The following is a 27842-nucleotide window of genomic DNA, read 5'->3' as shown; positions in this document are numbered from 1 at the left end:
CATTGCACAACAAACGTCTTATTACTGATTCTGAACTTGAAGTGTCATGAAAATACATGAGGTGGTAAAATGTCGCCCCCTGCTGCTGGTGTACACCCGATACATGTTTAATCGAGCACGTAATCAAAAGGCCAAGACTCGATTTTTTTCATATGTAACGCGCAACAAGTAAAAACAAAATAAATAAAGCAGAATAAATAACACAAATAATCTTTATTTCCACGTCATCGTTATTTATAAAATTATGTGTTCACAATCAATATTAACAAGGCAATACAGACAATCTTTCATTTTTTTGGGTGAAAGTCAGGCTCTGGAGACTTATTTAAATTAAGAATTGTTATTGTTGAACATGATCGCCACACAACTGTGAGAATAAAAAGTAATAATGACGGTCCCATCAATGAGTTCAATTTGTCAGTATGTGCAGTTGCTCTCCAGAGCCTGCACTACACCACACCCTTCACTATACAGCCAAAAAATTTTACTACCCAGAACACCTCTCTGCTTCTTGCTCAGTGTCAATCAGAGTTCACACGAATCCTCGATTGTTCTCACACCGGCAAACCGAAACAATCACTATCATTGTCGGTCAATCAGTGATGATTCTCACATTTGACATTGTGCGCTTTCCCCCGACAGTCACCACACAAAAACCCAAAGGTAAAAGCAAAAAAAAAAAAAAGACCAAGAAATAACTCTATTCGACAAAATGCTAAGAAGTGATAGAAGGGGGGGAAGTTGAATTGATATCCCCCCCAATCAATTTCTACTGTATAGGTTATTATTACAGTAACATGATTCCACGCAATCATAAATGTATCTTCTGTACAGAATTGAGGATTCAGTAGTAAATAAACAAATATAGACATTGATGGGGCCTGGTGGCCAGAGGCTGGCAAGCCACGGTAAAACCAGGAAATGGGAGCCTGTGGTTCTGAGCACACTTTTCTCCTCTTGGTGTTAAAATGATTTATTTATTTATATATTTATATTTGTATTTATTTTGGGAAATCGAAACAAATTCATTTGGAGCACTTTTAACATTTTTGAATGTTTTTTGTCTTGGTCCATATTCAGCAAGTGGATCAAAGAGATGAAAAAAAAAGAGCCAACCACTGTGACCAACTCCACATAGCTTCCGAACCTGGCACAGAACCAATAATTTAAAGCTAAAAGATACAATCTCAACCCTGCGTGTTCTTTCAAATACATTATTTAATTCTCTAAAACATGACCCTTTGAGTTGCTAAAAGATTTGAGAATGTAGGAGAAGCAAAAGAGTACCGCAACAAGCACGCATGCCTAAAGCTTTTTACCAACATTTGCCTTTGAAAGTAACACGGAAATAATCAAGGTGGACAAAAACATCATGAAGGGCTTTGTGAGACATTCATTTTCACCACTTGGTCCAAGTGGGGTGTCAGTGGGGATGTTTAAGGCCTGCTGTGATTCAATACGTACTTTTGAGACAATCAAGCTGTCTACTTGCCATTCTTTAACTTAAATTGTACAATACGTTCAACTCTGAGCCTGAAGCGTCAACCAGATTATGTATATTTACCACCGCTCCGAAAAATGTTAGTGATGGTCTGCTTTCGGACGGAAATTTCAGGATGGACTAAAAGCGGCGAATAATCTTGACGGGTCCACTTCTTGTCGTCTTCCCCCAACTTTTGAATGCTAATATCCAACTTTTCAATGTTTTCAATGCTTTTGCCTACGAGGAGCTGAATGTTAAAATACAAATTTTCCAAAACAAATCCAAGTCATTGATCCATTTGATTTGATTGACAGGAGCTCACAATTCCAAACTTTGAAAAATGCTCTCAGAGAAAATAAGCTTTGAGTATCATCCAGGGTTTGCAACAGAGATGCGGAAAGAAGGCAAGAATTACAGAAGCGCAACGTGACGGATGTCCTTGGACACATTCCTATTCAGCTTTTTTTTCGGAGAAAGAAAAAAAGCACCAGAAAAAATATTGAAACATTGAACCGTAGAGATCGTTAATATTAAAAAAAAAAGTTGAGAATATCAGCTGTCAGGTTTATCGGCCCGTACTTATGTATTAATTAAAAGAGCCAAATGACAGACACAATTTACAAACTGGTTTTACTGCTGCTTGACATTTTAGCTTTCCCATCAAGCTTTACTTTTTGTCACCAAGTTTTAAAAATGGGCACACAAATAACGTACAGGAGGAAGTAGCCAAACAGCTTAAAGCTGTTCGCAATCCCAGCATGATCTCCTCCATGCTAACAGCTCTTGGACGCCGTATGCTTTAAGGGAGACGGACGAGGAAAGCTTTCTTGTGATGACCATGAGATCAAGATACATCACATTACTTTAAGAAAAGTGATTTGCAGAAGCTCGGGCAGTACCACCAGATTATCGCGTACACAGACACAAAAGATGCACAGGTTCGGTAGTTCCCTAGAAGTGACCTGACACACGAACAGTCGCCCAAAAGCCAGTCCCGCCCCCCCTCCACACACGCATGCCACCAAGACGCAATCGCCGTTCCATCTCTGAGTTGAGGCTTTTTTCCCTTATCTTGAACACCAAGCCCCAACGACCTTACATAATCGATCAAATCTTACATAATCGACAAATAAAAATAAAAAAATAAGTTACTGTAGACATTTTTTCCCGACATTTGGTCACATTCAACCCCCCCACCCCCTCTTGACTGTGTAGTGGTGGCTCATCCAATATGGAATGATGTGTTGGGAGTTGTCACTTATAAAGGGAAGAAGGAAAGTCCGTGTCTAACTGTGAGCGCGCTGGAGGAAGATGATTTAATTCTGCTGCCATCTTTTCCGGTACTTCCTCTCATCGTCACCTGCCAGAGCGACAAAAAAAGTCATTTCAAGTCAGACAGTGAGCAGTCTACAGTTGTTTTATTCAAGAGTAAAGCGGTTATGAGGATGGGTAGTACCTTTCCATACAAGGGAAGGTAAGATTTTAGGCTGCATTAAAAATGCAGAAGAGGGAAAAAAAGGAAAAAAAAATTGGCGTGAGAATGAAATTGTACTTGATTCAAACATCCTTGACAGAACATTAAACAGATTTCAGACATGCAACTTGCTCGAGACTCACAAAATACTGTATTTTCTGGTGTATAAGGCGCACGCCCCCAATAAATGGTGTATTTTCAAACCGTTTTCAGATATAGGGTGCACCGGACTATAAGGCGCACCTTCAGTGTATGAATAAAGTTTTCCAAATATAATATAGAATTTTTTTCCCAAATATAAGGCGCACCACATTATAAGGCGCTGCAGTCGAGGCTGGGTTTACGCACGACTTCTGCAGGCGAAATGGAGTTGGTGGCTACCGACAGTCGTTGCAAGACCTGTGGTGGCTCAACATTACTTCACAGAAAAGGTGCACCGGAGTATACTTTTAACTGATTCAGTTTTGGTCATTGTCACTTGAATACCAGACACCCACAGAATATTGAGTATAAGGGCTACATAAACATTCTATGCGGCGTAAGACTTTAGACTCTCTTCTTTACACAGAAAAAGAGTTAATTCCTAACTTATATGGGTCTAATACATACATATTGGTTTATATACAGGTAACATCCGATTTACGACCGGTGCGAGTTACGACCACCCGTACTTACGATCACGACCGCCAGACCCTTTTTTTTCTACGGCTGGGACTGCTACGGTGCCAGCTGTTGAGATCTGCAGCATACATTTGGTTGAATAATCAAGATGACTTGTTTAGATTGAACAAGTAGGATGTTTATTGGCCGAAGTGCAGAGAGCAACCGCTACTCTCAGCATTGTAAAAGAACTATTTTTTTATTGCTGTCAAAGGGTCATATGTAGCGTTGTTGCCAGATGCGCACATGCCATTGCTCGGGCGCGCGGGATCGGCGCGACGAGAACGCCGCCTCGGGCCCACCTCGACACCGCCTCTTTGAGACTTTTTTCCTCCGGCGTCCGCCTAAGTCCAAGCGTGCGTGTTGGGCGACCTCTTCTGGCTTCTCCGTTAGCAGGGAGAGTCATTTTTCAACAGCGCGTAATGTGTGGGAAGCCGTGCGTATTTGGGTCAGCAGAACGACACAGTAATAAAAATCGATAATACGAACTATAAAATGATAAAAATGACACTAAAAGTAATACGATTTATAATTGAACTGTAAGCAGTTTGGTATATGATAGTATTCAATCGAAAACGTTCTTTAAAAACAACATATTGACATCATATAAACCTTCCATCGGCCATTTTGAATGCTTTTCGATTTACGACCGTTTGGTCGGAACGGAACCCGGTCGTAACTCGGATGTTATCTGTAGCGGTTTAACAGCAGCTGAAGCTGGAACAAAGCACCAATATGATATGGAAAAAAATTTAAATGCTGCCCTTGTGGAAAAGAAAAACATTGCCAGAGGCCATTGCTTTATCAGCACCCAAGCACGAAACAACAAAACGTGGACAAAATCAGGAATGGCGTCCTACGTCATATTTCCAATTCCCAATTAAATGTTTGAATGGCAGTGAATAAATTAAAGAAAACTACGGCTTTTGGGTGCACCTTATATACCGGAAAATACGGTAATCACTTGATGAAATACAATAAATGAGATTTTTTCTTAAATACCTTCAAGGTAATGCCTGGAAATATATTTTAGCGCCTCATCCAGGAGGATGACAGGGATTGAAATTTTCAGGACCACGATCCACTGAGACCAACGCAGGGGAGTGACCTGGAAGATCAGCTGAATAATAAAAGCAAGGGGAGACTTTGATCAATACACAATCATCTGAGGAAAGGTGACAGACACAAATTCTGCATTGAATAATTTGCTTCCGGAAAGTTTGGTGCAGATTACTACTGTGTATGTTGAAGTGAGTCAAGGCTTTTCATTGAGACAAAAATAGCATGACATCACCAAACTGAGCCGAAGATGTACTTACTGGCATAGGCTCGACATAAAGGATGAAGAAGTGGAGGGAGAGAGAAAGGACAATGGCACCCAGTAACCAAATATTGACCCAGGGAGGCATTCGCAGAAGGGACTGGTTCTCAGACAAACTGTGGGGGGGGGAGAAGGTGGTTTTGATTAAGAAATGTAGATCACATGACAGTTGAGCTATACTGTATATTGAAAATGTTGCCTCTTTTTACAACGCTAATTGATTTTACTTTGCAAATTTAAATGTGATTTTTATTGTCATACAAGGAAGACATGCATTAGGCAGCCTATTCATTATTTTGATTTTTTTTCCCCCAAAATTCTTTCAAAATAAGCCAGTGGGTGAGTTTCTGTGGTGAGTGGAAATGAAAAGAACCTTTATAGTCTGTTTTATCTTTCATTCAAGTTGTTAATTCATTCACTGCCAGATGATAGGCAAAAATGCGCAAAAAAATGCAAATTGCTTTCACAGTTTAGTTTAATCAGCTCTTTTACTATTTATCATTTTATTTATGGTTTTATTGTTCTAGTGTTTATTGTTCTTTTAATTTAAAGTGTCCTTGAGTGCTCTGAAAGACGCTTGTAAATTAAATGTAGTTATTATTATGAAATATGTCCACTCCAGTGCCATGAGGGTTTTTGTCATTTTCACTCAAATTGCAGGACCCACAGACCATTGAGTTTTCAGACTACATAAACATTAAAGTCAGCGTAAGAAACCTAAAAGTCTCCTTTTTCATCAGGAAAAAAATGTTAATTCCTAAATTATATGGGTCTGGGGTTATCTGAGCTTGAAATGGGGGCGGCTGTACAATACATACAAATTGATTTATATAGCGCTTTAACAACAGCTCTAACAAAGTACTAACACGGACAAGAGGCAAATGCTACCCCGTCGTGGAAGGGAAAAACATTGTCAGAGGTCTGATCAGCACTTTATCGGAACCCCCCGCAAGAAAAAAACAAAACCCGAACAAATTCAGGAATGGCATTCCATGTTACACTTTTCATTCCCGAATGATATTCGGGAATGGCAGCAAATGAGTTATGGTCATTGTATGTCTGACATAAAAATGATGGGGATGTCCCTATGGCAAATGTGTCAGGCTTTCTCAAAGATGTGTTGCCACGCCAGATGACACTTCAATTACAGCCACGTGACAATCGACATTTCAGTGTGACATTTCAAGGAGACGATGACTGACCTGTTGAGCGCATTGAACATTTCAATGGTGACCAGAACGGAGAGGGCCATGGTGGTGGGATAGCGGGATTCAAACACCTCACAATCGATTCCTTGAAACACTGGGTTCTCCTCGGTGCATTGCATGAAGTGGCGCTGTGGAGACAAACGCATACAAGCTCATGATCTTGTGTGTGTGATGATGCAATAGAAGATCTGTTTGACCTTGGTGATGTTGCTCAAGTCAAACAAGAACCCATTGGCGACTCAGCGTTATGATTTTATGACGGAGACTGCAGCCCGGATGGAAATTGACTATGGGCCGCATTTGTCCACCGGGTCAGACTATGGACATGCCTGCCCTAGTCACTTGGTCCAGCTCTTTCCGGTAGGAATCCAGACGCATTCTCAGATACAATCCAGTAGTTTCTCGAGTGTTTCCAAGGTCGTCTGCAAGAGCCTCCCCATGGCACAAAGGGACGTATACAAGAGACATCTTAATGAAATACCAAAGCCATTTCATGGGGCTTGTTTTGATGCGCGGGAGCACCAGCCCTCCCCCGAGCAACTCTTAGATTTTCACCGTAATATTGGGTTATGCTTATCTTCCCGTAGTTGGCACACACCCTTCGTTCTCCCTTTCTTGCAAAAACAGCAAACATCACCACGGTCATTGGAAGCGGACGGATGGTCCCCAGTGCCAATGGAATGTTCCAGAGGTGTGTTGACCAAGATGTGTCCATGGCCCTTTACAAATGCCAAGGGATCTTATCCACTCCCCACCCACTTAATATCCAGAATTGAGGTGAGTCACACCTCATCCCCACAGCCATTACAGCACACCGTTTACATTGTGTGTACAAGATTAAAACAAAATCAACATTCAATTTAGAAATGAACGCTGGAAAGACAGTCATATCAAAAAGATGATCTGGCAATGCTGCTTTCTGAGGTGCTCAGATAACAAGCTTCAGCTGAGCTCTGCAGGTGTGAATGTCTGACAAACACGCTGATGTCTTGCCAAGAACACAAGGGAACATTCCACCAAAGCGGGAGAGCAGGCAGGAAGGATTGTGACGCAGGACATAAAATAAAAACATAAAAAAAATCCAATAAGATAAAATGCTGCATCCAATATATCAGACTACATATTTTTTCTGTTAGAATAAGAAACACTAAATGATGAGAATGTAACAATATAGCGTATTGCTTGGCTTGACGTGGTGAGATTTCATAGATACTGAGCACCATAGAGGACACTGTTATCTGTATGCATACTAAAGTATTTCAAAATAAGTTTGGAATAGCAGGTAGCAAATATCTTCACTACTCATCAGCATCCATGACTACATATGAAAGCGCATTGATGCCACCCTAAATCACATACCAGAAAATGACATGAAACCCATGATTTAAATGACCAAGGTTTAATGAACTCTTCATATAATTCTGTGAAAAGTGATTTTGTATTTCTGCTTTTTTTGGGCAGCAGTACTTTTCTTACATTAAACCTTTCACATAAATTGTTAACCTGATAACATGATAAATTGTCCACTGTAGTAACTAAGGTCCCTGAATGGCTCAACTTAATATTAATAAACAAACAAATAAAGAGACAAATAAATAGACAAATAAATAAATACACAAACAAATAATGAATTGTTACATATGCAGACTTAAAATAATCAAACAAATACATAGACAAATAAATAAATAGACAAACACACAAATAAATGAATAGACAAATAAGTAGAAAAACAAATACAGTGAGACCTCAGTATACGAACCTCTTGGCTTACGAACTTTTCGGCTTACGAACGTTACATTTATGAAAATGTTACCTTGGCAGACGAACTATTTTTCGGCATACACACAGAGCTGGCACAATGAGTGATGTGTCGCTCGAGAACGAGCCCGTTCTCCTAACAAGAAAATGGTGGCCACCGTGTTTGTCCTCTATTCCCCACCCCCAGTCTTTGGTGAAAGCCACGTGATTGGTCAAGAACACAGCAGTGGGGGATGGGGTTACAGACAGAGAGAGAGAGGCCGTTCTCTCGGAGAACGGCCAAAATGGCGTCTTCGGTTAAAGCCACGTTATTGGTCAAGAACGGAGCAGTGGGGGTAGGGGGGTTAAACATTAAAGAGACAGGCAGACAGAGAGTGAGAAAACACACACACACGAAAGGGAGATGACAGAGCTTGAATCAAAAAAACAAAAGTGTGAGAGTGTGAGAATAGTGAGAAAATGGATAGAAAACAGTCTCACTTTTGTTCAGGCTCCACAAATAACCCGCATAAGTCATCTGTACACTTGATGCAAAAAGCTATCAAACCAGCTAAATAGATCACAATTGATGAAGAACAAGATACAATTACCACAGAGAAAGCACCTACAAGGGATCATTCCTCAAGATGGTGAAAGAAGCCTATGTTCCTCATCAAGTGTTTAATGCTGAGGAAACCGGACACTCCATTCCATCAAGCCATTAACGACCATCACAAAGGTAAATAAAATGACTTTATTGTACAGTACAGTTTATTTCTTTAATCATAATACTATAGCACATTTATTATACATAAAATAAGGTATATTATGTGTAGTTTTAAGGCTTAGAAAATTAGAAAGTAGAAAATTATGTTTTATGGGGACCTGGGAACGGATTATTCTCATTTTAATGGTTTCCTATGGGAAATTACTTTTCGGGATACACACTTTTCGCCTTACACACTCTGTCTGTTCATAAGCCAAGGTCCCACTGTACACAAATGAATGAATAAATAAAAAAAATAAATAAATAGACAACCACAAAAATAAATAGACGAATAAAATAAATCGGTAAATAACTAAACAAATAATGAATTTCTCACATATGCCAACTTAAAATAATTACATAAATCGACAAATAGATAAATAAATCAATAGACAATCAAATAAACACACAAATAAATACATCGACATGAATAACTAAATAAACGGTGAATTGCTACATGTGCCAACTTATCAGCCCGAGAGAGACAAAACAAACTCCCTACAGTACTAGCTGCTTTGAGGGAAACTGCTGCAAAAGTGCCAGGCTTTGGTGGATCATGCTATGCTACCAGACTGTGACAGAACACGGGAAATAAGAATCTGTCCTGTTCAACATTGAAAACACTGTAGAGAGAGAATCAATTTGGGACTCACCAGCTGATAAAAAGACACTTGTGGCCCTTCTTCGTCAAACAGGTACCACCATGTGGCTGCACTTACGGTCCCCAAACCCACATAGCCTAAGACATAAAGAAAATAACAGCAGTCATGACTGCATTTGTGAAAAATTCTAATGCTATTTTTAATTTTACACAGCATTATTTGGGTTATGTTTTACAAAGAAAAGACAGAAAAAGATTTTCATGTTTGCCTAGCGTGTCCGGGCACCACAAACATTTTTTTGTGTATGAACTGTAAAAAGTTTAATTGCTGTTAGGAACACTTCTTTGCACATGGGTTGTGCTTGATTGCAAAAAAAAAACTTGCGTTTGGCCCATCAGAAAACAGGCCAGGGGTGAGGGCTCTTTATTTTGAATGAAATAACCTGCCCCTAAAACTGGTTTATAGGGAAGGTGAGAAAAATGGTGTATCAACTGTGCTTTCCGCATTTGGACAAAAATCGTCACATACATTCAGTCAGGAACTTCATAAATTGTTGAAAAAAGCTGGTTACTTTTAAAGATGCACAACTATTTCAGTGAGTACCTCCAATGGCCAAGTAGCGAAAGAAAAGCCATCCTGAGATGAGCGGTTCTTTGGCATTGCGTGGCGGTTTGTCCATGATGTCCAGGTCAGGGGGGTTAAAGCCCAAAGCGGTGGCAGGCAGACCGTCAGTCACCAGATTTACCCACAACAACTGGACCGGTATGAGAGCCTCAGGGAGACCCAGAATTGCAGTTAAGAAGATGCTGCAGAAGAACCGATATAAATATTGAGGCGAATCAAAATTGACCTCGGCATCTCAGCGCGTCGCTCTTCCTCACCATACGACTTCGCCCACATTGGAGGAAATGAGGTATCTGATGAACTGCTTCATGTTGTTGTAAATGGCTCGGCCCTCCTCCACCGCAGACACAATGGTGGCGAAATTATCATCAGAGAGGACCATCTCGGAGGCTGATTTGGCCACCGCCGTACCCGAGCCCATTGCAATGCCGATCTCTGCTTTCTTCAGGGCGGGGGCATCGTTCACGCCATCTCCAGTCTATGATGAGAACAAGGGTTGATTGCACAATCATTTGGCAAGCAGCAGTAAGAGGTGGTTCGCTATACAAGGCAGCGGGACATGACTGTGAATCACGATCAGAATAATAAACAGCGATCAAAACATTTTCATACATCTGAAGTCAATTTAAAAGGAGTCATTTGAGACCACTTGAGTCTCACTATTTGACCACCGTCATATTTGAGTCTGAAAATTGAATGCACCTGTATTTCCAAGTCTCTGTTCAGAACCTGTCAGGATGAAGCCAAAACAGATCACAGTGAGGTATTAACGTCGCTGTGCTGCTGACAAGTTCCACTCGACCGCCCACCCACATAGCAGTCCCCTTTTAATTTGAATCCAAGTGAAAGTCTTGACATCCAGAGGAAGCAGCAGAGCATGTAAAAGATGACAGTGTCGGATAGAAGACAGTGGCTCCAGGGGAAGACTGATTGTTTTATATATTTTGAAAGGAAAGCTGAATTGCATGTTGAAACTTGGTAACAGGCAAGCGAGACATAGCAGAGCGAGCAAATTATTATTAATTAATTATTATTAATCACCATGGCGGTGATTTCCTCAAAGGACTGCAGGTAGCTCACAATCTTGGACTTGTGAGCTGGCTCCACTCGTGCAAAACATCGCGCGTGTTTCACAGCCTCTTTCTGGCCTTCTGGTGAGAGATCATCAAACTCGCGGCCGGTGTAGGCCTTTCCCTCCACATCCTCCTTTTCGCCGAAGATGCCAATTCGCCTGCAGATGGCCACCGCTGTGCCCTTGTTGTCCCCCGTGATCATGATCACGCGAATACCTGCTTCGTTGCAGAGTTTCACAGAGCTTATGACTTCATTTCTCGGTGGGTCCAGCATGCCCACACAGCCAATGAATGTGAGGCTCAACTAAAACGAAACAAGGAGAAAATGAGATGTGCTGATGCATACAGGCAGTTAAAGGACAACCGACATCTCCCAACAAGTTGCGTCCATAATTTGTAAAATCACTTCAAATGACTTCTACTGAGCGTATTTTACAAAGATTCCACCGCATATAGCTATATTTTACATTTTAAGACTTGCGCTGAATATTCAGGAAGTCTTGTTTTTGAGTTGGTGACGAGTCCGTACGTGACGTCACTAAAGGACCGTCCTTGACAGTAAAAAAGACGCATTGTAGCGGTCCTTCCATCACGTCAATGTATTTTGCTGTACTTGTTTGGTCAGCTTCTTCCCCCAAGCCATTAACTCTTTGAACTCTTTCAACAGTAGCCAAAATGGAACTGTATAGTGCCACTTAGCAGTTTTTTTGACGATACTAGTGCAGCGTGTTCTACCGGAAACAAATTCCTTGTGTGTCCTACATACTTGGCAATAAAGATGATTCTGATTCTGGGGACATTGCGTTGCACCCAAAAGCCGCCAGAAGGCCAGAAGAGGGCGTCCAAGCGCCATATAAGGAATTTATCAGCCTGTGGAAATGGAGATGGCCACAGGAGGTCGCCATTTTGTGCCTCTTTTTTTGGGTGAGAGATTTTCCCCCAATGTTGCCTCAAAATGGCACAAATAAATTCTTTAATCGATTGCAAACATGTATGCTTTCCTCTTCAGAACTATTTGAATCATATTCATCACTGGATGTGGAACAAGAAAGCATATTCTCTGAGTCTGAAGCCATTGTTTTGATTCACCAGCAATGCAAGACGTCGTGGCGTGACGTCATAAACTGGGGGCGGGACTTTCTAAAAATGCCCAATTTGCAGCTCATTTCTTTGCAGATTTTGGACACTTTAAGTCATTTTTATTGGTGTTTTGCATACTGCGTCTTTTGGGTATTTTAGATGCTATAAAACGTTTTTTTTTGTGTCAGTTAAAAAACAAAAAAAGTGATGTTGGTTGTCCTTTAAAGGACAATTTGTAAAATCACTTCAAAAGACTTCTACTGACCGCATTTTACAAAGATTCCACCGCATAGAGCTATATTTTACTTTTTAAAAGTAACGCTGAATAGTCATGAAGTCTTGTTTTCGAGTTGATGTTGATGCCGGAAGTGACATCACATTCGGTACGCCCCTAACCCAGAAAGCGACACACAGTGGATTTTGGGTACTTTTTTTGCATCTGTTCACTCATTTCGTCACACTGCATGCTAACTGTGAGCTCAGCTGGTGGAAGAGAGCAATCGCCATATTAGTGGAGCAAAGCGATCGGACAAACATCCACTTTCCACCGTGTCATTTGTTACTCTGTAGCGCTGTCGAGCTCTCTCTCGTCTCACCATCTTTCCTGTTCGTGTGCTGCTCAAAGTGTGCTGCTGTCTCTAACCCTTCTCCTTTTGTGTGTGTGCGTAAAACTCACACCTCTGTCTTCTACCACCGATTTTAACCAAGCACGGGCGGCTTTCACCAATGGTTGGCTCTTATAAGCAGATCCATATACTGGACGAAACGCCACTTGTGCGTTTTCTGGGCTGCTACATTGGAATCCAGATCTCCTTCACCGGTTTCATCGCTTGCAGGTGGCTTGAATTGATACGGAAGGACTTATTTAATTGATTGCAAAAATGTTCCTCTTCAGAACTATTTGAATCATATTCATAACTGGATGAGTAACAAGGAAGCATTTTCTCCAAATCCGAATCTCTCTGAAGCCATTGTTTTGATTCTGGAGCAAGGCAGTTAGTAGGTGGGCCAATCCTAATGTGACGTCACGAACAAGGGGGCGGGCATTCCTGAATATCCCCAGTTTCGAGCTCATTAGTGGCAGTTTTGGGCAAGTCATTTTTATTGGTGTTTTGCATTTGACTAAAAATATCAGCCTGCGTGTTTTGGGTATTTTAGATGCTATAAAACGTTTTTCTGATGTCTTATGTCGGTTGTCCTTCAAGACTGCCTAGCAGCAAGTCAAGTGAAAATTTTGACGAACAACCTACCTCATAGTCCACAAACTTGCTAGAGTTCTCCAAGTCCATGTTCTCCTTGCGTGGCGGGTTGTCACGGGTGGCCAGAGCTAAGCAGCGAAGGGTGTCCTGTCCCGTTCCCCAGTCACGGACCTTGGACATGAGCTGCTCACGCAAGGTTGGTGTCAGTGCCACCTTCGTGGTTCCCACACGTATGTATTGACATCGCTCAATCACACTCTCTGGAGCACCCTGTTGAAAAATATGACAACTGACTATACAGGCAAAAAGAGATATTAGAATATGATAGAAAGGAAAAACAAATTCTTGAATTGTACTATTCTCCGTGCCTTGATAAACATCTTGCTCTGAGAGCCGGGTTTGAACGGCGTGCAGTAGACCGACATGGATTTGCGATCGCGAGAGAATTCCAAGGTGAATTCCTTCTTCATCAGTTGCCTGATTACCTATAGGAGACACATGGAACAATGGCAATAAAAAAAAAACTATAAAACTTTGTATGGATCCAAACAGATGCTCAAACCTGGGCAGAGATCAGTGGATTATTTCCATTTTGTTTCCCTACCATATGTTCCGGTGTATAAGGCGCACCCCCACTGAAGGTAAATGAATGGGGAAACGACCTGGCCATTGAAATGAACGAAGGGAATCGCCAGCTGGCCGCCGCTACTGTGCTTTCATAGAAATGAATGGAAAAATGACCTCGCCATTCGTATAAATGGGCGCGAGCGTCCGTGGCGGCCAAAGGCAGTACTGCATTCCAAGGTAGCGCCTCCATACAAATGAATGGGAAAATTACCAGGACGTGCAAATGAATGAGGGAGAGCGTCCCTGGCGGCATAATGCAGTGCTGCGTCTCCCTTCAATGCTCGTTCTTTTTGTAGAATCAACTCGGTTGCATATATTCTTATATCTCGACTGAGTGTATATCTGAAACTTTTGCACGGTTGCATGTCCAGTTCTTTTAGCCTGAAACATTGTTTTCCATGTGCAGCTCAGACTTTTTTACCTGCTTTCTACATACTTTGTGACGCTATGTACAGTGTTTTTTTTTCCTCTCTTGCACACTTTGGGTGCGCCTTATACACCAGAAAACACGGTACACACCTATTGACAATTTAAAATGTTTAATGAACCTCATGTGCATATTGTTGCAATTTGGAAAGAAGTCAGATTACTCATTATATAATAAATAAATAAAGCATAGGAAGATCAGAGCAAGTATAATTGTACGTCCCCACCCCCTTTGGCCAGTTGCAGGATTTGATTCAGCCGCTGGAGGCTTCTTTAGAAGAAGAAGACATTTAAAGTCTTGAACAGCGTCATCATTATTTGTTATTTTATTTTTGTTGTTGTTTTGACTGCAAGATGGGCCCGCAAGAGTGGCTGCCTTTACAGCAGCTCCTAGATTTTGTTTTTCTAATTATTATTTCTCCTTTTCTATTCCTTTCATAAGTTTGCTGCTGTGAAATAGGAATTTCACCAATGTGAGACAAATAAAGGTTGTATCATCATCATTTTCTTGTACTGTGCATCAGGTCTGGTTTGACCACTAGATGTCCTTCTCAGTCAGAGTCGACTTGATCATGATGATTTGGCAATATGAAACAAGTTTGATAGTTTTCACCTCGACACTCACCCGTATTACACAAACCAAACACTAAATGGCCAGAAACATCTTCTGAGGGAATATCAGAACTCTCACACGCCTGTAAACTGTGAACTGTGCCGGAGAATTTGGGATAGTTTCACGATGAAATCCGCCTCCTTGTTGTGTAATGATGCTGTGTGGCAATTATTTTAAGTTACGTAAGATATTTGCACAGCCATTATCATGCATCATCTCACTAAATACACATGGTTTTGGCACAATGTCTACTTTGTTCTTAAAGAAAACTGATGATTTTTTTTTAATTAAAAAGTATAAGACTGGCAGATCAGTGAAAGAGTGGATTGAAGGACAACACAATTTTGGACAGTTCAGCTAATAAACTGATAATCGCTATAGATTGTTTTCTCACTTTGATGTGTCTCATTTGCACTTCAACATGTCAAAATGACTGATAAGAGTGTTGTTCAAATCATATAGCTCTATAAAATGATTTTTTTGCATTTGCACTTCTTTGATGAGGCTCACCGAGTTGCAGGCCCCAGCACGCTCCACCTTGCTGAGTCCGGAAAGGTCCGTTTTGAAGACATTCATCTTTTCCACCAAGGTGGTAAGAGCTGTCTCTGTGGCTTCCCCTACTTTCTCGTACACACCTTTGGCCTGAAAGAAACATCATCAAGCATTTGTCAGGAAGAATTAAAATGATATGCAAATCACTATTTGTTTATTAAATTGGTAAAGCACAAGTTAATTTATAGGATGTTACTGTGTTAGCTTAGCAAGAGGATGCAGATGTTCAAATCGATTTTGTATTGCATCACAAAAGTAACAGGATGAGAGATTGTTGAATGTTTTTGTGACTAGTGCGAGTTTGGTGCATTACACGGTTTAAAATCTGTGCAGTGGGGGGCTAGATTTTGTTTTGTGGGTGTTTTTCCGGAGACACGTAGCGTGGTGTATTTTAAGCAGGCGCTCTGTGCCGTCGTGGGTGTGAACACAGCTAATTTGATTCAGTTCCTCTCATTCTGTTTAAAGTCTGCATTGGTTCAGAGCGTTCGATAAAGGCTGAATAAAATACAATGACATGTCCACGGAGCCCCAGGCCATTGTCCCCATCCCAAATTCAAAACTCGTCAAAATAACGTGACACCAACGGCACCAATGTGGTTTCATCTATTTGGAGCCACCAAATTATTAACTCGTTCACTGCCAGACAATATGCAAAAATCTGAACACTCCAGAGCCAGGGTTTTTGTGATTTTCACTCAAATTGCAGGACCCACAGAATATTGAGATTTAGGACTACACAAACATTCAATGCAGCGTAAGAAACCTTAGACTCTCTTCTTTCTTCAAGAAAAAAAGTTACTTCCTAAATTATATGGGTCTGGAGTCAACTGAGCTTGAATTCCAGGCGGCTGTACAAAATGCAATACAAGACAATCTATATCGCGCTTTAACAATAGCTGAAACTTCTGAGTAAGCTCTCAGTCGTACAGGAGTGGTCCATCGATGAGAAGGTTTCTTCAGCCGTCATCTGTACTTCTTTGAAGGTGTTGGACGTTTCGCTTTTTATCCAAGATGCTTCTTCAGCAAACTAAAGTCTTACTGGTAGTATCGGCCCTACATATATATCCCTAATGTCCAGACATGGCGGCGCTGGACACAGCTATGATAGGTCCCTACTCTCAGGTTGGGGGGAGCAGAGGTCCACTCCCTGCGGCCCCACCGATTGTTCCTACATTCCTGACTAACAACTGGCCTGATTGCCCCACTCCCTCCGGTATCACCTCATCAGCATTACTAATGTTGCTATGAACCTATGTTGCCTAAGCGGCTATTGTATGAACGATCCAAATTGAACCTCACCCCACCAGACCGGTTGAATGAAGGATTTAGTTGTTTTGATTTAGTTGAGAATCGCTTCTTTTACTCCCCTTTCAAACCATCTATGTTCTTTTGCTAAGATTTTAACCTCATTGTCGTCAAATGAGTGGTTGCTAGCTTTTAGGTGCAAATGTACTGGTGATTGAGGCCCACTAGTATTGTCCCTGCGATGTTGATAAAGTCTTTTTTTGAGAATTTGTTTAGTCTCCCCTATGTATTGCTCTTTACAATTTTCATTTTTACAATGTATTGAATAAAAGCCTATCTTTTGCATGCAATAATTTTTGCCTTAACGTGTTTATCGGTTTGAAATAAGTAGGAATTTTGTGTTGCCAAAGGACTCTTTGTAGTTTTTCAGAAACTCCTGCAATGTAAGGTACTGCTACTCCTCTCCTTTTTGTATATTGAGAATTATTGGTTTCATTCCCTATTCTTTCTTTCTGACATTTGTTGAATGACCACTGAGGGTACGCACAGTTTGAGAGTGCTCTCTGATATTTTTTGACTCCTTTTCTCTACCTTCAACGCTTGTTGGTATTAGTTTAGCCCTATGCTGGAGGGTTCTGATAACTCCTAGTTTGTGTTGTAATAAATGTAGTCGTGGAAGGGAAAAAAACTTTGCCAGAGGTCTGACCAGTGCTTTATCAGCACCCCCCGTGTAAGAAAAAACTAAACTAAATTCGGAAATGACGCTCCACGTCATGCTTTTGAATTCCCGAATAAAATGTGTGAATGGCAGTGAATCAGTTAAATGCTAGATTGGTTGGTTCTCAAGAGAATGAAAAATGGAAACAAAATTCAGAGTAAACACTTGCTTGAGAAAGTGCTTATTTCCAAAGCACGTGATTTGAAGTCATGTGACAGAAGGATGATGAAAGTACTTTTATGCTTTGACCAAAGAATGTCAGACATTTCATGAATAAAAGAGAAGGGAATTAGTTTTAAATGACATAAAAAGATGGACTTCAAATCAAAAGAATTTCTTGTCTGCAATCATGTACTGCACACATTTCATAGCGCAGCATGTTTAACATCGCATGGCTTAGCAAGCCAAAAGCTCAGATGTATTCATTCCACTTTTGATGAGAGATCCACTTTGTCATAGTTTCTGCACTCTTAACAAAGCACATTCAATTTATTGCGAGCACACAAGATCAAAAGGCCGACCAATTTAAAATCGCTGCACCGCTCCGTGCTGTTGTACAAAATGTTATTTGCTTTTGGTCACAGTGACCTTCCCAAAGGCGTCACTCACCACCAATTAGACGGGCTAAATGTGGGATACTCAACAAGTCACTCATTTCCTTTTGCTCTCAACATTCTGTCAAGGGCAATATTTAGATCTGCTAGAAACCCACCCCGGTGGTGAGTCATACGAGTCAAGTCTCTTGAAAAGGTGCTGAAAAGTGGAGTAGGGTAGCGGACGCACTAATGGCCAATCATTTGTTTGTGTGACAGCACAAAGCAATAAAACTCCATTACCCCCCACCCCCTTCTCGGATGCTCAGCTGCTCTTCTTTTCTGCTTGCTATTTCATCACATAACAACATATTAAATTGGTGCCAAAACATCCGCGGATCAGTTAGGCCAGGGAGGATACATGTAATAGAAGTTGTGTTATCCCCGGCCTCTCTCCGTCAAATTGGTTACCAAGATACTGTGGCCATGACAAAGAGGTGAGAAAAGCAATTCTAAGAATTTTCTCACAAGATTTGGCTAAAAGGAGCTCTTTTAACAAAAAAAAGGATACACTCCAAAACAACGCAATGTTGCCTAGTTGTATGGCAACAGAATTAAATTTAGGACTCCTGTGTGTGCGTGTGTGTTCGTGTGCATGTGCGTGCTTTTGATGACCTCATTGTAATCCAATGAAGAGTCATTGCACATGGAACACACAGTGGCCAACTCCAAAAGTCCATCATAGTCTCCACACTGGACTGACTGGTCTCCTTTCAGTCTGGAAAGGGGAAGAAGAAAAAAAAAAATCACAAACCAACATGACACTAAAATTCTCAAACACAAGAGGGAAACATTTTACAGTTCACCACACATGGGGCGTTCATGAAAATTCATGGCATAAGGACAACGTTCAGCTGTTTAGCATCGCGGGTTGAGATGAGAAACTATTGTCATGCTGTATAAACACGGAGTGCGTTTCTCAAGATTGACAGCGTTGGTGGCAAGGCTCCCACACAATATCCCAACACTTGTGCTGTTATGAAAGGCACAGATTCATATGGAATTGCATTTTTAACTGTGCAGCTAAACAAACAACATGCACACGCACTTCACTCATTCACTGCCAGACGATGTGCAAAAATGGGTCCACTCCTGTTTTTGTCATTTTCACTTAAATTCCAGCACCCACAGAATATTGAGTTTCAGGACCACATAAAAATTCTATTCATCACAAGAAACCTTAGACTTAATTCCTAAGTTATATGGTTCTGGAGTTATCTAAGCTTGAAATGGGGATGGCTGTACAAAATACAATACAATTACTTGCACTATGTACATACATATTGATTTATATCGCGCTTCAACAACAGCTGAAGCTGTAACTAAGCGCTAACATGGACAAAAGGCAAATGATTCCCCCTTGTGGAGGGAAAAAACATTGGCAGAGATCTGACTGGCGCTTTATCGGCACCCCCGTAAGAAAAACCAAAACCCGAAAAAATTCGGGAATAGCGCTCTACGTCATATTTTTAATTCCTGAATAAATTCAGGAATGGCAATGGATGAGTTAAAAACACCCCTTAGTGCAGTTTAAGTCTTTTGTTTTTGTTGGAGGTGACTCACAATTCTTCATTTTAAGTGGGTTATGAAATAAAGGGGCAAAAGATATCATGGTGTCAAAGTCAAGGCCCGGGGGCAAAATCTGGCCGGCCACATCATTTTATTCGGCCCGCGAAAGGAAATCAAACCTGTAAAATTCCATGATGCTTGCTAAAGTCCAAACCAAAATTTCAAATTGTCCCATGTAAAGCACAACAAGGCATTATATTTTATTTCAAATTTGAAAACTAGTTATTCATTAATTTGTAGTGCACTCCATATGTAATATGTGGGGGCAGGGGGGTTAAACATTGTAATGACTTACCAAAATTTCATAACAGTCCAGTCCCTGAGAGGAAACTATAATGTGGCCCGCGGCAAAAAAAAGGAGTTTGACAACCTTGCTCTAGTCTACACAATTGAATGATTGCAGAAGAACACTATCTTTTTTTTCAGTTATGAAACTCACATTTCCCCTTCAGGGGCATATGTGGATCCTGTTATTGAGAACTCATGCAAGGTGCAGCTGAAATTCTGTACTTTGTCCGCCACAAACATCTGGGGAGAGAGAAAAAAAAACAAGTGAAGTCAATTGCTGCGCAGTCACAGTTGATGAGTTTGTGCAAAAACACGACACTTCTATTATTAGCCGAGATTAGTTACGGCCTGTCATGTAATTGATCTAATTTGAACCGTAAAAGAAGTTGCTTTACTTTGTCTGAATGAGGGTGAAGTTGTCCAAATTCAATTTCACATGAAAAAATGAAAAATATAATTTTCTATGTCAGATGTTCTTATAGCAACCAAGATTGATTGGGCGCCAGTCAATCACAAAATACATACAGGCAGTGACGTGCGGTGAGGGACATTGCTGGTGAGGCACTGACGTCATCACAGTCAGATTTACAAACGTATGAACTCTACAAGAGTAGCTTATTCACTATTTCATTGGCAACAGTTAACGTGTTTTGTTTAAAATGTCATGTCCCCATTCTTCATATATACAAACTGTAACATAGACAAAAAAGAATACAAAAACGCTATTATCTTGTTACCTTTACTTACTAATGAAGTCCATGCGCCGCTCCTTCTGAAGGCATCGATACCTTCTTTGTAGAAGCCTTCCTTATCTTTCTTCAGTTTTAAAAGTATCTATTTCTAGATATGTAATCCTCCATTTTGAAAATAAGGCCAAGCAACACGAAAAAAATGACTGGATGACACTTAACTTGCGAACTGTTGATTGTAGCTTGCTCTCACTAATTCTATTATTCTGCAGCCGAGGAGGGGCAAGAAGAATCTCTGTAATCACCAGCGCCCCCTGTCATGAGGCAGGAGAACTGTGTCCCTCACCTATGCACACAGTTTTGATAAAACTAAAATAAATTAAACACTGTAGTACATTGTTTATAATGTAAAGTGACTCTACATTATATACAGCAGCTAAACTGTAGAAAGTTTGTTCATATACTAAAAGTGTTTGAACACTTACAGGTATATGCAAAAATCCATTTGACAGATTTTCCTTAACCCATTCACGCTGAGCATGTTCATATGAACATAGATAAATTCATTTTCAAATGCATTAATGTAGTCTCTTGCCACATTAATTATTGTTCTTTATATATCCTTATATTATTGTTAATTATATACTCAATTTGGACCTAATTGATAGATTTTATTTTGATTTTTTTTAAATGAATTCATCTGTGTTCATATGAAAACGCTCGGTGTAAATGGGTTAATTTCGATAGCTTTCCATGGTGAAGAAAAAAAAGAGGGAAATATATTTTTTGATTGACAAATTACAACAACCGCTCCTTAATTCTAAAGCACCGCCCGCTGAAAATCCAACAACCTGGCCTTGCTTGTCTTTTTCAATTGAATACCAGTGAGCCGATACAGTGTGTCCACCATATGACATCACCGCTATGGATGACTGATTGCTGTTGGAGAAGTTTCCAAAAATCCTTGACTCACATCTTTGATTTCCACCCTCTGCCAAATCGCACATCATGTTATGCCTCATCAGTCACACACACACACCTCACACACACCCACACTTTTGTGCAACATAAATCAAGTGAAATACAATACCTGTACTTGAAGACTTGCTTTCATTATGTTTCTAACTTTCCCCAATCCTCAGCCTCCCTAAAACTATCTATAAGTAGGTTGACCGGCAACCCGATGAGGCACGAGATGGCAATTGAACTCCTGCAGTTGACAGGAAAAACTACAGGCTGCACCGCATGCAAAATACAAGCATGGTTCGATACAAATGATTTGTTTGAATGAAATATACAAAGTCAACAAGAAAAAGAGATAATCTCTTCTCTTTAAATAAACAGATTACCGTATTTTCCACTGTATAAGGCGCACCCAAAAGCCTTGATTTTCTCCAAACGATGACCCTGCGCTTTAAACACAGGTGCGCCTTATATGTGAAGTAATATTGAGCCACAACAGGTCTTGCAACTACTGTTAGCAGCAACCAACTCCATTCCCCCCTGTAGAAGAAGTCGTGTGTAACCCCAGCCTCTACTGCGCCTTGGCGTGCCTAATATTTGGAAAACTTTTATATATTTCTATATTATACTTGGAAACCTTTTTTTATTCATTGAATGTAGTCCAGTGTGCCTTATTCATGGAAAAAGTTTGAAAATACACCATTCATTGGGGGTTTGCCTTAGACTCCGGTGCGCCACAAAAAAAAAAATACAACCTGTTTGAAATTGTTTGAGATTACCAAAATATGTCAATAGAATGAAAGACGACGCTAGACGTGCAACCTTTACGTCGGGCGTACAACTTACAGAACGTCTCTGCCCGGGTGGCCGACAACTTTTAAGGAAAAAAAAGTTTTTTTTTCAAATCAAACGTTTGCTTTATTCCGATTCCGAAATCTTTGTTCGGTGTTGAAATTTCGGAATTTTGGTTCGTTTGGCAATTTCCATACTCGGCAGCCAATCAGAAGCCTGCATCGAATAACTTTTTGCTTCTGGGTGCATTTGCATATCATTTTCCAAAGTAGACGCACAGAGAACACAAGAACAATGGAGAAGTGGTTAGGAATCAAGCCAAAACCGAAGCCCCAGAAGAAAGATTCAAAAGAAGCTAACATTTATGACGCTACAAAACATACATTAAAAGCATGGTGGAAAGAGAAGCTTTGTGGCTTGTTGCAGACGACGCAACGCAAACCATTCCATTGTGCAACATGCCCAACAGTGTTTGGACAAACCACAACTGGAGCAAAATCATCAGCAAGGGATATTTACCATCAATTAAGCAATGTTGCATTTGTGCTCGGTATTTTGACATTATTTTGACATATTATTTATATTTATTTTAAAATGTGTTTCTGTTATATATTCGGATTATCAATCCTTAAAGGACAACCGACGTCACTTTATTGTTTTTTAACTGACATCAGAAAAACGTTTTATAGCATCTAAAATACCCAAAACACGCAGTATGATATTTTTAGTCAAATGCAAAACACCAATAAAAATGACTTAAAGTGTCCAAAATCTGCAAAAAAATGAGCTGCGAATTGGGCTTTTTCAGAAGGTCCCGCCCCCAGTTCGTGACGTCACGCCAAGACGTCTTGCATTGCTGGTGAATCAAAACAATGGCAGATTCGGAGAATATGCTTTCTTGTTACACATCCAGTGATGAATATGATTCAAATAGTTCTGAAGAGGAAAGCATACATGTTTGCAATCGATTAAAGAATTATAAGAAGAAAGGAGCGTCAGCGCAGAGCGCCGATGCGTATGTGGAACTGTTGCGGCTTGGAATTGAAGCAGATTTATGTGGAACAGGAAATGTGAGACAATCTCTTTTCGTCAATGGATGCTACAGCTGCGTGTTTGCTTTCAACATTTAGCTTGTAGTTGACATGCACATTCCACTATGATGTCCCTGATCCACTGGTGGAAAGACGCTTTGATCTTCTCCTCTTTCATCTAGAACTGTTTCATCATTCTGTGTCATCACAAAGAGGGTACAGCAAGTCCTGAAGAATGAATGTCTCTCTGTGTCTTTGTTTTGTCATATTGTCTCTATGCTGTCATATTATTTGTTATTTAGTTTTTTTTTTGTTCTTTTGACTTCAAGACGGCGCCGCGAGAGTGGCTGCCTTTCCAGCAGCTCATGTATTTCGTTTTTCTACTTTCATTCCTTTCATCACATTGCTGCTGTGAAATGTAAATTTCTCCACTGTGAGACTAATAAAGGCATATCCAATCCAATCCAATCCAATTATATGTGCCATTTTGAGGCAACATTGGGGGAAAATCTCTCACCCAAAAAAAAAAGAGGCACAAAATGGCGACCTCCAGTGGACACCTCCGCTTCCACAGGCTGATAAATTCCTTATATGGAGCTTGGATGCCCTTTTCTGGCGGCTTTTGGGTGCAACACGGTTCTCAGACCAAACATGTACAGCAAAATACATTGACGTGATGGAAGGACTGCTACAATGTCTTTTTTCGGTCAGGGGGCGGTCCTTTCGTGCCGTCACGTACGGACTCGTCACCAACTCAAAAACAAGACTTCCTGAATATTCAGCGCGAGTCTTAAAACGTAAAATATAGCTAAATGCGGTGGAATCTTTGTAAAATACGCTCAGCAGAAGTCATTTGAAGCCATTTTACAAATTATGGACACAACTTGTCCGGAGACGTCGGTTGTCCTTTAATGCGTTGCAACAATGTTGTTGTTTTTTTTTTTTTTGCGATTAGTCGTCTTATTGTATTTCAAGTTGTGAAAAACGGGGCAGGCAACTTTATGGACAGGCAGGCAACTTTTTAGAGTTTAGAGTTTCAGACACTGTTTAAATACACAGTCAAACAAAGCAAAATGTCTAAAAATAGGCTACTGCATGAATGTGAAAATGGCAGGAAAGAAAAATCAGATATGAAAATATTCCTTGAGCTATGAGGGTAGCCAGTGAAGTGGTTATAGAGTGACGATGAGTGGCCTTGGCCACCCAATCACTGCACCACGGCTCATAGCAGAAAAACTTTCAGAGATGGATGAGTTGAGAATATCGACTGAAGTTTTGATTTCAAAGAATGATCAAGATAGTCTCATGCATTGCATCTTATTGGAAAAGGGGAGAAAAAAACTCTTCCGTTTTCATTTGTATACATTTATCCAAAAGTCAGGAGGTGACAGTGGAAAATAGCCAATGAAGGCATGAATGTCTGTATCCATGTTTTATGACTTTGAAATGTTATTGCAATATTCAGCCAGCCAGGAGGATCTTTGGCTCCTCCTGACGCAGGAGATAGAAGCTCAATGTTAAAAGAAATGACCTCATTGCTCCTTAGTCATCTTATCTAGTAAAAGCAACACACAAAAGCTTTTTTGAGGCCCAGTTCCAGAAGTCACGAAAAAAAATCAAGAACTGGCGATTTGGAGACCTCAACGACTTCCAAAAGAGAACAACCAGTGCAGCCAAAGCAGCGACAGAGAAATATAATAAGATTGTTCCTTCATCCACTTTTTCCTCACTATCTGATCTGCTGTGGTCTCCACGGTAACAAGGCACAGTGTGATCAACGTGACTCAGTTATAACGGTACCAGATCGGAATCATCACACTATCTCAACTTGCGTGGGGATGACGGGGCGAGTAGCCACTATTTGAGTTGGTACATGTTCAAATGGAAAAGGTAGTCGAGATACAGATTAAAAAAAAAAAACAATGGATCATAAAAAAAAGGCATGAAATTAATAATTAAATAATCACACACACACGAGTAACTAAATATATTAATAAATGAATGAACGAATGGATGAATAAATAAATAAATAAATAAATAAATATATTTTCCAGTGTATAAGGCGCACCCCCAAAGAATGGTGTATTTTTAAAACATTTCCATATATAAGGCGCACTGGAGTATAAGGGGCACTTTCAATGAATGCAAAAGGTTTTCCAAATATAATATATAAATATAAACATTTTCCAAACATAAAGCACACACTACTTCTAGAAGGGGAAATGGATTCAAAGACTGCTGACCGTAGTTGAGAGATCTGTTGAGGCTCAGGGTCATCTTTTGGAGAAAATCAAGGCTTTTGGGTACGCCTTATACACCGGAAAATACGGTAAATAAATATATACAAAATGGTCATCCTGTGCTGAGAAAGGGTGAGATCATAATATTGAGGGGTAGGAAAAAAGAGCCATTTCATGATTGTTCAAAAGCATATTCGCCCCCACTAAGTGTCTTGAAATGAAACTTTCATGGCTTTTGCAGACTCCTTAGTAACAAACCAAATGACAACCAAGTGAAGGGAAAGCTTCTCGCATTCATGCCTTGAGGATATTATGAAGTTTTTATTGACAGTGTCTGTGATTTCTTCATTTTACAAGATGGTCCTCATTGCAGTTGACAATGTCGTCGAACTGCTCTGTATCTCATTGAGAGCTGCTCTGAATATTTTGTGACATCATTTAGCTTGATCAGAGCCTCAATACTGTATACTTTGAAAAAAAAAAATGAATTGCAGCTATTCATCATGTTGTGGGGAGTAGGACGGTCGATGAGCGCGCAGCCTTATTCCCTGTGAGTTTCTCCCTTTTACGCAGACGCGGGTCAATATTTGCCAACATCAGCTGAGCTTAGTTTTCCCGTGCCTGGGAGGGTTTAAAGGCTTGCGGTGAGGTCACTCCTACACATCCGCCAAGTTTGAGGGAACTCCCTGCAGCTACACATTAATCACACACTCACACATACACACACAGACGCAATGTCATCTTGTGAGTGGGGGGATTTGCCTAGTGGACTATGGAGGGTTTTAACACACACAAAGAATACAAATAACCATAATATAAATGCACATAATTTTGAATAACTTGCGCCAAAGCTGCGGATCGCTTTTTTTTTGCATCTCAAAATCGCAATATTACTCAACATAAGACAACAACACTGATGTTTATTTACGATGTGGAAGTCGAGGAAAAGGTTTCTTCAGTCATCATCTGAACTTCTTTGAAGGTGTCGGATGTTTCGCACCTCATCCAAAGAGCTTCGTCTGCAAACTAAAGTTGTGCTGGTAACTCTGGCTCGAAATATATCCCTAATGGACAGAGGTGGCAGTGCCAGACCACTGCTCTGATAGGTCCGTGCTCTAAGGTTAGGTGACCAGTAGAACATCTAATTACCTCTAATGTTCTATCCCTGGCTCTGATTGCCTCATTAGCTCTGGTAGCACCTCATTAGCATGACCGGGCTGATCAAATAACAAGTGTTGAGGTTAAGGAAAAGGAGTCAAAACATATCAGGAGAGCACTCACAAACTGTGGTTACCCTGAGTGGTCTTTTAACTGTCAAAAAAAATGTCAAAAGAAAAAAAATAGGGGAAAAAAACAAAAATCCTGAAGAAACAAAAAGGAGAGGAGTAGCAGTACCTTATATTGCAGGGGTTTCGAAAAAAACTACCAAGAATCCTATTCCAAAACAAAATTCCTACCAATTTCAAACCTATAAATACTTAAAGAAAAAAATTATTAATTAATGCATCCAAAAGATAAGCTGCCAAAAAAAGTAATATAGTTTATTTGATACATTGTAAAAGAGCAATACATGAGGGAAACTAAACAAATGCTAAAAAAAGACTATCAATATCGCAGGGACAATGCTAGTGGGCCTCAATCTGCAATACATCTGCACCTAAAAGCTAGTAACCACTCATTTGACAACAGTGATGTTAAAATCTTATCAAAACAAAATAGATTGTTTGAAAAAGGACTAAAAGAAGCCATTTTTGTAAAACAACAAAAGCCTTCACTAAATCGCCATGGTGGTTCAAGGTTTAATTTAGACCGTGCTTACAATAGACTTCTTAGGTCGTTACCACGTAGCAAGTCATGCTAATGAGGTAATACCAGCCTAATGAGGTAATCAGAGCCAAGGATAGAATATTAGAGGTAATCAGAGTGAACACCCCTAAATTCTATTCATGGCTTTGATTGCCACATTAGCTATGGTATCACCTCATTAGCAAGCTAAAAAACATGAATAGCATGTTAAAGTGGTGATAGCATCGCTAATGAGGCAATCAGAGCCCAAGCATAGAACATTAAGGGTAATCAGAGAGAAAAAAAGAAGTAATCAGATTGGCTTCAGGGGGTGGTCCACCGCTCCCCCAACCTTGGAGAAGGGACCTATCAGATCTGGGGTCTGGCAGCGCCACCACTGTCTATTAGGGATTGGGGCCAGAGTTACCAGCACAACTTTAGTTTGCTGACAAAGCTCTTTGGATGAGGCGCGAAACGTCCAACA

General features: G+C 40.4%; 1 protein-coding gene across 1 annotated transcript in view; it reads right to left on the bottom strand.

Moving 5' to 3' along the window:
- Nucleotides 1-200: 200 nt before the first annotated feature.
- The window catches only part of atp2a3 (ATPase sarcoplasmic/endoplasmic reticulum Ca2+ transporting 3), a 60021-nt gene continuing 32379 nt past the window's right edge, over nucleotides 201-27842 (bottom strand). The window contains exons 9-21 of the mRNA XM_089016571.1: nucleotides 20010-20098; nucleotides 18617-18719; nucleotides 15404-15535; nucleotides 13596-13712; nucleotides 13279-13497; nucleotides 10917-11252; nucleotides 10133-10353; nucleotides 9855-10057; nucleotides 9303-9388; nucleotides 6141-6274; nucleotides 4937-5054; nucleotides 4620-4737; nucleotides 201-2843 (exon numbers count right to left, since the gene is read on the bottom strand). Of these exons, the coding sequence (XP_088872697.1) occupies nucleotides 2800-2843; nucleotides 4620-4737; nucleotides 4937-5054; nucleotides 6141-6274; nucleotides 9303-9388; nucleotides 9855-10057; nucleotides 10133-10353; nucleotides 10917-11252; nucleotides 13279-13497; nucleotides 13596-13712; nucleotides 15404-15535; nucleotides 18617-18719; nucleotides 20010-20098 (1920 nt within the window). The 3' untranslated portion in view covers nucleotides 201-2799. The remainder of the gene's footprint in view (nucleotides 2844-4619; nucleotides 4738-4936; nucleotides 5055-6140; nucleotides 6275-9302; nucleotides 9389-9854; nucleotides 10058-10132; nucleotides 10354-10916; nucleotides 11253-13278; nucleotides 13498-13595; nucleotides 13713-15403; nucleotides 15536-18616; nucleotides 18720-20009; nucleotides 20099-27842) is intronic.

This window comes from Hippocampus bargibanti, linkage group LG16, assembly GCF_051943395.1.
Source record: "Hippocampus bargibanti isolate YZ-2025 linkage group LG16, ASM5194339v1, whole genome shotgun sequence".
NCBI lineage: Eukaryota > Metazoa > Chordata > Actinopteri > Syngnathiformes > Syngnathidae > Hippocampus > Hippocampus bargibanti.
Note: the sequence above shows the minus strand (reverse complement) of the source record. Positions and strands in the feature narration are given on the sequence as shown.